At 57.1% G+C, this 12,055-nt stretch overlaps 1 protein-coding gene across 1 annotated transcript; it reads right to left on the bottom strand.

Moving 5' to 3' along the window:
- On the bottom strand, positions 1-10,457 carry PLK1 (polo like kinase 1). The gene is made up of 10 exons (XM_063314707.1): positions 9,970-10,457; positions 8,726-8,894; positions 6,009-6,153; positions 5,318-5,411; positions 4,491-4,710; positions 4,225-4,383; positions 4,065-4,142; positions 1,254-1,408; positions 679-861; positions 1-243 (listed from the first exon to the last, which is right to left on the bottom strand). Exons 1-10 carry the CDS (start codon positions 10,387-10,389, stop codon positions 37-39), a joined length of 1,830 nt encoding a protein of 609 aa, XP_063170777.1. The 5' UTR covers positions 10,390-10,457; the 3' UTR covers positions 1-36.
- Between the last annotated feature and the right edge of the window lie 1,598 nt (positions 10,458-12,055).

Below are 12,055 nucleotides of genomic sequence, written 5' to 3'. Positions count from 1 at the left end.
CGGACAGTTTTGAGCCGAGCAACCCCCCCGCGGGCTCTAGGTCGGCGGCTTTGCAAAGGCGGCTCCCGATTTAGAACCGAGCAGCTTCTCCACCATCGTGCAGGCGTAACAGAGGCGGCTGGCCAGCTCCTTGCAGCAGCCGAACTCCTCGATCAGGCTCAGCTTGTAGGTCCGGAACTCCCGCCTTTTGTTGATGTAGGTGACAGCAGCCATCAGGGGGCAGAGGATGACCTTGGTGTGGTCCTGTGGGCCGAGAGGAGGTGGTGCCAATGGCCGGCTTGGCACCAGGGGGCGGCAGCACCTAAGCAAGCGCACCACCCCCTTCCGAGAAGAGATGTGGGGCCCAGGCTAGGAGGCCAGGAGGCCCGGGGGCTGCAAAAACTCCGGTGCTAATTCAGCAACGCTGCTCGGATCTTCCCTTTGGCCTCTAGAGAGACCCGTCTGGCCAGATCCCCCACTGACCCTTCTGCCTCCTTCCTCTCCTCCAAGGAAAGCGTGAACTGGGGGGGGTTCAGTGCTCCTGGGAAAGGGCCCCAACGGATTGACCCCTCCCCCCGCTGGAGAAGTGCTGCAGCACCCCAGCCTGACCAAGGTCCCCACAAGGCCACCTGTGGTGGGCTTCCTGGCTCCCCTCCCACCTGCCCCCAGCCACCGAGGGCCCCGGGGCCTGCCCATCACCTGGAAAAAATTGATCTGCACGGTGCCATTGCTCAGGTGCAGGACAATCGCGCTGCGGGTGCGGAACCAGTTCAAGAGATAGGGGAGCCGTGCCAGCTCGTCTCCTTCCCGGGGAGTGACGTTTGCGCCCGCCTTCAGCAAATGCTCGCTCATGTAGTTCTGGAAATACTCCAGCAGCTTAATCTGAGGCGGCAGGAGCATCGTGTTAGCTAGCCAGCAGCAGGTGAGGGGTAAGCCCCACAGCACAAAAGCCTTGGCACCACCTCCAGGAAAAAGCCAGAGACCCCCCTCTGCGCATGCATACCCCTCGCCCATCCCCCGCCCGGCACTGCTCGCCACTGGAGAGCACTCCAGCCTCGCCAGTCCTCTTGATCTGGGAGCCTTCCAACCCCACAGGCCACACCGCCTGGATCTCGGCCTTTCCCCCGGCCCAGATGGAAGTAGGAATTCCCTCTTCAAGCACGGACTTGGGTTTGCAGCAGTGGGGACCCTTTCCTTCCTCACCTTCAGAGATGCAAGGGAAGGGCAGTGTCCCAAGTTTGTGGGTGGGCATCACTACACACACACACACACACCTTCTTGCTGAAAGCATCTGGGTAAGAGCGCACATCAAAATACAGTTCAGAGCCGTTCTGCTCGATGTATTGCAATTTGTCCCCATCGCTGTACATGATCAGACGAGTGGAATCATTGAAAAGGACCCCCACGCTGTTATCACACAGTTGGTAGCCTGTGGGAGAGAAGGCGGGTGCGTCCTCAGCTGCCTCAGACCGGGCCAGGCCAGGCCGGAATCTACAGGAGAACAAGACTTCAGCTCGCCGAGCACAACCCGACCTGCACCTGGGGAGTGTCTGGGAACAAGGCAGGGGCCACCGAAGCACCCCGGCTGGATTGCTCTCCCTTCTCCTCATCATGTGGGGGAAGCTTGGCACTGGTACAAGGCATTTAGCCGAGACATTCCTCTCTCATTCCCTCAGAAAACCAAAAATCTTTTAAAAGAAAAATATTAACTGCTTAGAAAAAAACAGTTTTGATCCCCCTTCCCCAACCCCCCAAAGTCCTGCTGTGCTGCTCCATCATGGCAGTGGGGTGTTCCTGGAAGGGATCAGCAAAGAATGTCAGGAATGTATGCCTGCTGGGAATAAACACATTCCCAGAAGGTCGAAGGGTGACAGTCTTCCCAGCTGCCCAGCTAAAGCAAGCAGGCACCTTCACTGGGCAGCAGCGATATGGGAAGATGCTAGGGGCAGAGGATCACTTTAGCAACAATGGCAAAGGCATCAATTCATACTGTGTGGGAGAAGGCAATGGTAAACCATGCCTGTATTTTTACCAAGAAAACCACACAAATAGAAAATAATAAATGACTGACGATATAGTGTCGGATGAGAGGCCCCTCAGGTCAGGTGGCACTCAGCATGCTACCGAGTAAGAGAAGGAGCTGAGGATCTTTCTGAGAACTAATGGCGTTTATGACATGGCCAGACTAAAGCCTTCAGGACGGCTAGTTGCTGATGTTGCCATGTGGGAAAAGAAAATCCAAAGCTGCAAAGGCAGAATTAGTGGGGACACGGAACCTAAGAAGCACAAGCACAGGAAAGTTCAGCACAGTGAAAGATGAATGAAATGACTACAAATTGACATTAGGCACCAGCGATTTGAGATGGACAGGAATTGGACACCTTGTCAGAAGATCACACCGTTTATTACTCAGGACTTGAGAAACAAAGAAGGAACAGCGTGGCTTTTATAGTTGGGAAGGAAATAGCAAGAATAGTACTTGGCTAGAATGCAATCAGTGACTGAATGACATCAATTTAGACTTCATGAACAGCCCTTTAATATGACAACCGTTCAACTTTATGCTCCAACCACTGATGCAGAAAAAGAGGTTGATGAGTTTTATGATCAAGTTCAATTTGAAATCAATGGAACATGCAAGCAGGATGTGCTGCTTGTGGTTAGAGACCGGAATGCCAAAGTTTGAAACGTAGCATCTGCTTGGCCGATTTTATCTGGCAGGGGTGGCGCACTCTGGGCTCCATTATAATGCACCTATCGGGACCCCTGGAAGCGCCCCTTCTCTGTCGCAGCGCCTGCCCTCTGGAATGAGGTTCCTCCCACCCTGCTGGTGTCGCAAAGGGGCCTGAAGACCTGGCTCTTCACCCAGGCCTACGGTGGGGATGGCTGAAGCCCCCTTTTAGCCTTTAATCGCATAGCTTGTTATTCAGGGCATGAAAAACAAAGAAAGAACGGCATTGCTTTAGGGTCAGGAAAAGAACAGCAAGCACAGTACTTGGCTATGATGTAATCAGTTACTGAATTTCATCCATCAGACTTCGTGGACAGCCCCTTAATACGATGATCATCCAAGTCTGTGCTCCAACCACCAATACAGAAGAGGAGGAGGTTGGTAAGTTTCATGATGCTGCTCGTGGTTGGAGACCAGAATGCCAAAGTTGGAAACATTAAAGAGGACACTGTAGTTGGACTGTGAGGCCTCGGAAACCAAGATGAAGCAGGACTTATCAGTTTCTGCCCCCCCCCCCAATGAATTCTTCATAGCCAACTCTGTCTTCAGACAACCAGAATGACACTTGCATACGGGGGCCTCACCTGATGGAGTACCCAGAAATCAGACTGACTATATTATTGCTAAAAGGAGATGGAGGAGCTCAGAGAAGGGGGTGGAGCCAGAGAAGGAAGCCAACCAGCTTCCACAACACCATCTCCAGCACAGAGCCACCCTTGCAAAGAACAGCACGAATCGCTTTGCCGTCGTGGACCTCACAGATAGGTGGAGAACCAGAGGAGCTGGGGAACGCGATGAAAGATGCTGTTAAGGATGAATGTGAAGAGAGATGGCCAAAGACCAAGAAACAGAAGAAAGCCAACCGGATGTCAGAACAAATGGGGGAAACTGCCCGGAAGGGAAGCCAAAGCCAAGAACGACAGGTGAAGACAAACACATCACCAGCCTAGTTAGTGAGAAGTGAGCCCTCTCCTGAGTTGGGGGGCAGTTTGAGACCCTCAGGTGCTGACAGACCGACAGACTGTCAGGTGAAACTCTAGCTGAATTCTCTTTAAATTCATATTGGATCAAATCAAACCACTTTGGTTCGTCCAGTGACCAAAAAAGCTTCTGTACCAGTTTCACAGCTGCTCTGGAGCGGCATCGTGCCGCCCCTCGCGTGTTTTAGAGCCCTGAGGCCGCAAGTCCCTCCGGCCAAAAGGCTCTGCTCCCAAGACTTCTTCTCGTTTGCACAAAATGCAGAGGGGCCAACTGTGCTTGGAGGAAAAACGCAGCTGGGGTGGCGGTGGCTGCTTCCAGAGCATTCCCACCAAACAGCCGCCGGTTAACCCGCCTCTGCCCTAAAGCTGCCTACCTAGGCCGTACTTGTCCGAGTAGTCCACCCACTTGCTGACCCAGAAGATGGGAATGCAGGCCGGGTCTTCAGCCTCCTCTGGGGAAAGAAAGAGAGATGCTGGATAACTGCAACTGGGCCGGCCGGCTCAAAACGCGGCCTCCTGCCAGCCGCCCCTCACCTTGTCTGACGGGAGTTTTTTCTGAGGGCTGGCAAGCGTTGACTCGCGTCAGCTGCTGCAGCAGGTCGGCCAGGTAGCAGGGCAGGGGCTGTCCTGGCTCGGGCAGGGTGGCCTCATCCTCCTTCTCAGGCACCTTCTCCAGGGCAGGGCTCCCTGGTCCTGCGGCAGGGAAGAATCAGCAAGGCATCCCGGGTCACGCAACCCAGGTCCTCCAAAACCTCGGCCAGCTGGCTCTGGCCATGAGCCAAGCTGCCGGGCTCACTCACCTTTGTTCACCACGGCGAGAGGCCTCCTGCTGCTGGGATCGAAGCTGCTAGGGGCCAGGGAGAACCGGGGAGGAACCGTGAGGCACGTCGTGGGCAGCCGTGAAGGAATGTAGCCTGTTGTGAAGAACTCCTCACTCAGCAGCTCGTCGATGGTGGGGCGGGCGGCCGGGTCGTGCTGCAGCATCTTCTGGATGAGACTAGCAGCCACGGGATTGATGTGCTGGAAACAGGGCAAACAGACGGTCCGGCAGCTGAAGACGAGGGAAGCGGCCCTTTCTGCAGAAGCCGGCTCCTCGAGGCTCAGGAGTCCCTCAACCAACCCTCCTGCTTGCCTCCTCGCCACAGTCACCAATGTCCCTGTCCTCTTCACGAGGCCATAAAACTAGTGTTTTTGCACTAGTGCCATGATGACCCATGGCCTGGCCAGGCCGGATTCACACAGGAAACTAAGCAGAGCAAAATGAGTTGCGAAACAGCCTTATGCCCAGAATCGAGCTATGTCTGAAAGCTCAACAAGCATTAATTCAACTGGCTGAAGGAGCAATTACAAAGTACTCTTATTCTTGCAAATGTTATTTTTAAAGGAAAATGACTGAAAATGTGCAACTCCCAAAGGCTGCCAAACTGCAGTCCCTGGGAGAGCCAGCTCACACGGCCACAGGAGGAAGAGAGCGGTAGCTGTAACTCAGTGAGGTCGGGAGGGTCTGAGGCGCCCCACCCCAGGGCAGCTCAGAAACGCAAAGCAAGCCCAGCTTGAAGCCCTGATGGTCAGCTCCCCCAGAGCCACTTGGCAGCTTGCGCAGCTCCAAGCCCCTAAGAGAACCTACCGTAGGAATAGTGTATGCGTTGTTCTTAATCCGAATATAAGTTTCTTTCAGACAGGAGGTTTCAAATGGAGGCTTCCCAACCAGGAGGGTGTACCTGCAAGGAGAAGCTGCATGTATGGGGGAGGGTATGCAGAAAGCTTCAAAACAGCTCCCCATAAAAGCTGCCCCTTGGTGCCCCTTTGCCCATGCCCAACCTGCAAAGTGGGATGCGAGTGGCAGAGCTGGTTCTGCTCCCTGCTCGCGTCTCCAGGGTCGCGAGACCACCAGCAACCCCTGCAGCAGCCACACTCACCCACCAAGCACAGTGCGGGATGGGTTCGTGCTGAGCCACCAAGCTGGGCTCTCAAGCCAGCGATACATGAACAAGGCTTCTGTCGTTGGCAAGGCACGCTCGATAGGTTATCTTGGGATGGGACTTCAGCTTATTCAGCCAAGCCCAGTTAAAACAAGCCAAAGCTAAGCTTGGTGAATTTGATCAGCTGTTGGGGGAGCCCCTCTTTCTCACAGAACATGCAAGTCCGGCAGGTTGGGAAACATCACAGGGAACATCTTCTTGCCCATCCCCCATCCCGCAGAACTGGGAGATGTGGGCAAGACCCCCCCGCCAGTGGCTCCTGCTGCTCCAGCAAGTGCACTTGTATTGGGGGGGGGGGGTTCAGGTGTGATTCAGCAAAGGTGCCCCAAAACTTACATGATGCAGCCAATGGACCAGATATCCACCTCGAAGCTGTGCCCTTTCTTGCCCAGCACCTCGGGGGCAATGTAGTTTGGCGTCCCGCACAGAGTCTTCTTCCGCTCACCGTCGTACTCCACCCTCGTGGCCAAACCAAAGTCCCCTGGAAGACACAACGCAAAGGCCCCCGAGTCCAGGCCTGCCAGGGACCCAACGCAGCAGGCAGAGCCGTCGGGATACCTCTCCTGAGAGACCAAGCTGCAGCCGGGGAGGCAGACCAGGAGGGGGCCCCTGGTCCACAGGCAGGCCCGGCTCTTGCAGCTCCACGGAAGCCCCCTTTCCTGGGCCCAGTGGTCTCCCTGGTCCTCCAGGCATTGGATGAAGTCTGGAAAAGCACTTGAATTGTAAGTTCCATTTTATTCTGGGAAAAGGATAAGACTCAGAGCAGCCTTGATGCTCTGGACATCACCAGGTTTTAGGAACTACAATCAGCCATCGCTGTTTCTTGCTCCTGCTTTGCTTATTGTGGCACTGGGTCTCCTTGCTGTGCTTCACCCAAGGAGGCCTGGAACTGGCACCCGAGGACAAGCTGGGGCTTTTCAGAGGCCTGGTTGCAGATCCAACAGTCAAACCACATTAGCTCCTTTGGGGTCCCTTAGCCGCTTCGCTCTGCAGAAGAGAACCCCTGATGGGAAATGGGAGATGTGGTGGGAACCAGGGGGAGGCCATCCACGGAGAAGGTGAGCCCCACTGTCTCTCACCAGACCTGCATTCTAGCCCTGCCTCCATGCCTGGTTCCTGGGCCTTCAGTGGCTCTGGGCTCCGGCTGGCACTTCAAATGCCAGGTTGCTCTTTAATAAAGATCACTTCATCCAGAATGTAATACCCCTGGCATGTGTTATTGAGACCTGGGGGGGCGCTGCTGCTGTTTGGCACCTGCTGGAACCCCAAGGCGGCGTGTGTGTCTGTGCGCACTATTTTCTGGGCGATTCAGAGGGTTATCAGGGCGCCATCCCACAGGTGGCTGGGTCCCACTTGCGAGGCTGGGCCTTCAGGATCAGTTGGGACTGCTGCAACTGAACCAGCATAGCAGCTTCCCTGCCCGTGCTGCTCTGGGTTGGTGGTGGAGCACCCTGGGCTTATGTGGCAAGAGACTTCAACCTGTTCCCCTGTAGCCCAGGGATTCATGGCCACTGTGTACCCAACCCACAGGAGCAGAGAGAGAGGGAGAGAAAATGAGAGAGAGAGACAGAGAGTGACACTCCTGCTGGACCCTTTTTTTAATCTTGGGGTGGAGTTGGAGGATATTCCTACCCGCCACTTGTCACAGGCAGATCACTCCCTGGTGACCCTGCAGTTCACCACCACCTGAGAGATGCCTGGAACCCGCTGGAGGAAAACCAGGGACGAATCTGACCCGGTACAGGTGAGAACCTTTGTTAGAGCCGACCTTGCGGCCCTTGGAGCAGCAGAATGTGCTTACTTCCCTGCCCTTATTGCGTCTTCCGAGTGTCAGCCGGCGGCCACGTTCAGAGCCTCCCAATCCCTCCTGGGTCGCGCGGGCTGGGAAGTCTCTGCAGGGTCGCTGCGAGGACTGTTCTCAACACCCGGTGAATAAAATTGCTTAGATTTGCTCTGAGTGGGACTCCAGCTGGGCAGGTCCTCTGGAGGTGACTTGGGCAATGTCTCGTGACCTTATCTGGGAGGCGTTCGATCCTGTTAGTCCCGAGGGAGTGGCAAGGGTCCTTAGCTCTGCAGCCACAGCCACCTGGGCCTTAGAGCTCTGCCTCCACACTTCTTAAAGTTCCCAAGGTTGAGAAATGCCAGTCTACGGCTATGGTTTGAGGCCCCACAGGTCTTGGAAGTGGAGATACTGCACCTTTGAATCCGGATGTGGTTGCACTTGAAGACACTACAATTAGCCCAGAATGTGGTGTGGCTAGTTATGGGGGTCCCTTGTTATGTAACACCACGAGCTGCACTGGCACCCAATACCGTAAGCTTCCAGGCGCAATTGTTGTGCTGGCTGTCACCCATAAAGGTCTTCATGGTATAGAACTGGGTTATCTATGGGACTGCCTGCATCTGAGGGTATCTGTCCATCCCCGACGTTCTGACAGAAGGGCACGCTCCAGGTCCCTTCATTGAAGCATGCCGCCTTATGGGACCCAGAAGATGGGCCTTCTCTGTGACGGCCCCTGCCCCTTGGAACACTCTTCCCCTGGACGTACAGTGGGCCACAACTCTACAGGCTTTTAGCAAAGCGGTTAAGACCTGGCTCACCGCCCATGCTGTCAATGTTCCTATTTATTTATGTACTATCCCGCCTTTATTATTTTTATAAATAACTTAAGGCAGCGAACATATCTAACACTCCTTCCTCCTCCTATTTTCCCCACCACAACAACCCTGTGAGGTGGGTTGGGCTGAGAGGGAGTGACTGGCCCAAGGTTACCCAGCCAACTTTCATGCCTAAGGCGGAACTAGAACTCACAGCCTCCTGGATTCTAGTCCGGTGCCTTAACCACTAGACCAAACCAGCTCTCATTGGTTCTTGGTAGGTGGCAGCCAAAGGCCAGCAGACCACCGGTTCTTCAGGTCTGAAAAGCAGCGTTTTCCCACCTTCAGTGTGGCCCAAGACCCCTTCCCAGGCCGAAGAGCAATGAGGTCCCGTCAAAACTCAACCACGTCCAGAGGGTGAGACCAAGCACCCCGTGCCTGTGCGGCCCACTCACCAATCTTCACCTCCATGTCATCGTTCAGAAACAAGTTGCCCAGCTTGAGGTCGCGATGGATGACGCGGTTGCTGTGCAGGTACTGGCAGCCCAGGATGATCTGCCGCAGGTAGTAGCGGGCTTCTGGCTCGGTCAGGGCTTTTCGACGCTTGTGCAGCTCCAAAAGGGACTGGGGGGCGGGGGGAGAGAAGAGCAGCAGGGGTAACACTGTGAGAAGCTGGGGTGGGAAAAGGCGTGCGGTCCCCCTCACCCCACTACAGGAACTGTGGGTGCAGTGGAAGGAAAGAAACGGGGGGGGTGTCTCCTGAAGGTGTTCAAAACCTTTGGGGGAAATCAAAACCGTCACACTTGCGTTACTGGTAACGCTCACCTGGGGAAGGTAGGAGAGGGCCATCAAGGGAGACTTGCAGAAAACAAGTGAAAAGGAAATTCAAAGTCACTCCGACGGGATGGGATTAATGACAGATCCGACAGGAGTTGGATTAATGACAGATGGGAGGAACCTAAAGAGGCTTCAGGAGTGATGTCAGCCCTTCGAGGTGGGCCAGGTCAAGAAAGAAAAGCTGCTGGGCCTCCAGAAAGCTCTTTATTGCTGTAGGGTAGGAGAGTTGAGGCCCCTCTTATGCCAAACCCTTCTCCAAGCCCCCCCTTTTTAAGGGGACACTCCTGCTTCCGGCAAGGTAAGCTCCACATTCCTTTGCCTTTCACTCGCTTATGTTCAGTATTTAGGCATCTACCGATGGCATTTATCTATCAATTTCAAGGTTGCAGGAAATGGGGCTACAGCTGCTGAGGAAGGGAGCCCCACTTTTCCCTGTGGAGCGGGAGTAAGAACCCATCGAAATCGCAGCGAAGAAGGAAGTAACCGACTCCAGAAGGGCAGAAACGCTCGCTTTCCAAGCGGGGGAGGGGGCGAGGGCAGAGGGGACCCCAGAGGCAGCCCTGTCTCATCACTCGGGTTTCTTGGACCTGCTTTTTAGGAACGCGGTGAAACGGCGGCCCATACGGGGGGAGCTGAGCAAACCGAGCTGCCGCCACCGGCGCCGCCTTCCCGCGGGCAGCCCGCGGGGCGGCGAGACCGCAGCTGCCACCAGCCCAAGCGCGGCAGCGGAACCGGCGGGGCCGATCCGAGGCTCCGGCCGTCCGAGCAGCTGAACTGCTGCGGCTGGGCATTTGGTCAGCCGCCCTCAGGCGCCCTCCGCCCGGCCCCGGCCCCGCCGCGCCCGCCCGCCCGCCTCGCCTACCCGCCGGCGGCAGAGCTCGAGGACGACGAAGACGAAGTGGTTGTCCTCGAAGAAGCCCTGGAAGGCCACCACGTGGCGGTGCTGGAGGCTGCGGTGGATGGCGATCTCCATGGTCATCTTCTCCTTCTGCGGCGCCTTCAGCAGCAGCGCCTTGGGCACCACCTTGCAGGCGAACGCCTCCCGGCTCTCCGCCTCGGTGATCTCGTAGCACTTGGCGAAGCCGCCCTTGCCCAGGAAGCGCCCCAGGCTGTAGCAGCGCCGGCTGCGCGGGTCCACCAGCACCTCCGGGACGGCCTTGCTCGCCGACGCCGACGCCGATGCCGATGCCGACGCCGAGGAGGGCGGCGGCGGCGGCGCCCCCCGACTGCTCGCCGCGGCCCCCGCCGGGCGGGACCCTCTGCCGGACACCGCCGCGCTCATACCGCCCACACCCCACCGCTCGCCGGAGCCTACCGAGCCGAGCCTTTCAAAGCCGGAGCCGGAGCGTTACGGACCCCCGAGCGCGCTCCCCATTGGCCGGCAGGATTTAAACTCCAACCCGCCTCCCGCGCCGCTAGGCAGCACGGGAGGGGCGGGCGCGGCGGCCGGGGAACCGCCTCCCGGGCGCGGCGCGGCGCGGGACGCGCGGGCGTTCTGCTGCCCGCCCGGCGGAGCGCTGTGCTCTCCCCCTGCGCGCTTCCCCGTCTGCGCCCGAGGGGCGACTCCGGCTGGCGGGGACCGGCCCGCCACGGGCACCCTGTTCGGACACGGGCGGAACGCGAGCCGGGGCTACGATGCGGCTGCCCAAAGTCCGAGGCTCCCTTGGGGTGCGTTAACGGGAGCGCAGAGCGCAGGAGGCAATTGCTCCGCCCGATCCTGTGTCCAGTTCTAGAGGCCAGAAAGACGGGCACGAATTAGAGCTAGCCCGGAGGCGGGCTGCCGAAACCGCGAGGGGTCTGGAAGCGAAGCCCCGGGGGCTGGAGGACGGGCGTGTCGCCGGACGGGCGAGGTGCAGCTACCGCGTTCCTCCAGCGTCTGAAGGGGGGTCGCACGGAAGAGGGGGCGGACTTATTCTCAGCTGCCCCGGAGGGCAGGACCTCCAAGTTAAACGACAAGGGGGAGGTTCGGGCTAGCCTCCCGGAGGAACTTCCTGCCGCTGCCAGCTGCCGTCCGGTGGAACGGGCTGCCACATGAAGTGCTGCGTTCTCCCTCGCCGGAGGTCTTCAGACAGGCCGTCGGAGACACTCGAGTGGATCCTGCGCTGAAGAGGGAGTTGGGCCAAACTAAGGTAGGGCTCTGCGGCCAGACCCAACCCCCTGCAGTTCCCACTCAGGAGCTGCTCAGGTCTGCCCAAAGGGTGCTCTCCTCGCCCTCCCAGGTGGCAGAGAGATGGGTTCCATTGGCTTTTCTGGATGTCTTTTGACTTCCCAGCCTGGGTCACCCACCAGAGGCTTCCCCTCTGAATGCTAACTGGTATAGACCCTGGCCAGGTGTGCAAGATCAGCCGAGGTTGGCTGGTGCTGCCACCTAACGAGGCAATGCAGGTGTAACCATAGTGAAACAGCCCAATTCCTCGTGGCTCTGAAGCCTTTCCCCCCTATTTGCCAGCAGATAGCAGCCTCTGTGCGTGTCCCCAGAATGCTGGTCAGTGCGCTACACTGCTTCCTAGTTGGGGGGATGCAGGCAAAGGTGAGTTGGCTTTGAGGGGTCCTGGCCTCCGCAGGAGAGGTTGCGGCTCAACTGGGCCTTGGCTGCGCTTATGGCTGCTGGCCAAATGCACCCAAATGCACTCCTGCAGTAGCAGGAGTGACTAAAGCAGGCAATCCAGGCTGCAGCTTCTCAATCTCATTAAGAGGAGTTACACAGGCCAAAGTCACAACGGACAGCAGAGGTCAGCATCTGTGGGCCCATCTGGTGGCAATCTCAGCACCTCTTGGAATGTGAGGGGGGACAGTAATACAAATGAATTAACCCATGAAGTGGTGCATCCTCCCCCATTGGAGAATTCAAACTTGAGTAGCAAATGTTAGTTGGAATGATGCTATGAGAAATACTGTCTTGAAAAATAATGTATCAAAGGCCAAAGTAGTTGTGTTAGAGGTGGTGA

This window comes from Candoia aspera, chromosome 14 (genome assembly GCF_035149785.1).
Source record: "Candoia aspera isolate rCanAsp1 chromosome 14, rCanAsp1.hap2, whole genome shotgun sequence".
NCBI lineage: Eukaryota > Metazoa > Chordata > Lepidosauria > Squamata > Boidae > Candoia > Candoia aspera.
This window is presented reverse-complemented; position numbering and strand designations above follow the sequence as displayed.

Bases quoted from the DNA above. Each gene is read 5' to 3' on its own strand.
- PLK1 (XM_063314707.1), bottom strand. From the start codon at position 10,389: ATGAGCGCGGCGGTGTCCGGCAGAGGGTCCCGCCCGGCGGGGGCCGCG. The intron at 5,412-6,008 runs GTAAGTTTTGGG...TTCTCCTTGCAG, and splicing joins TGGTCCATTGGCTGCATCAT to GTACACCCTCCTGGTTGGGA. The intron at 1,409-4,064 runs GTAGGCAGCTTT...TCTCTCCCACAG, and splicing joins CTCGGACAAGTACGGCCTAG to GCTACCAACTGTGTGATAAC.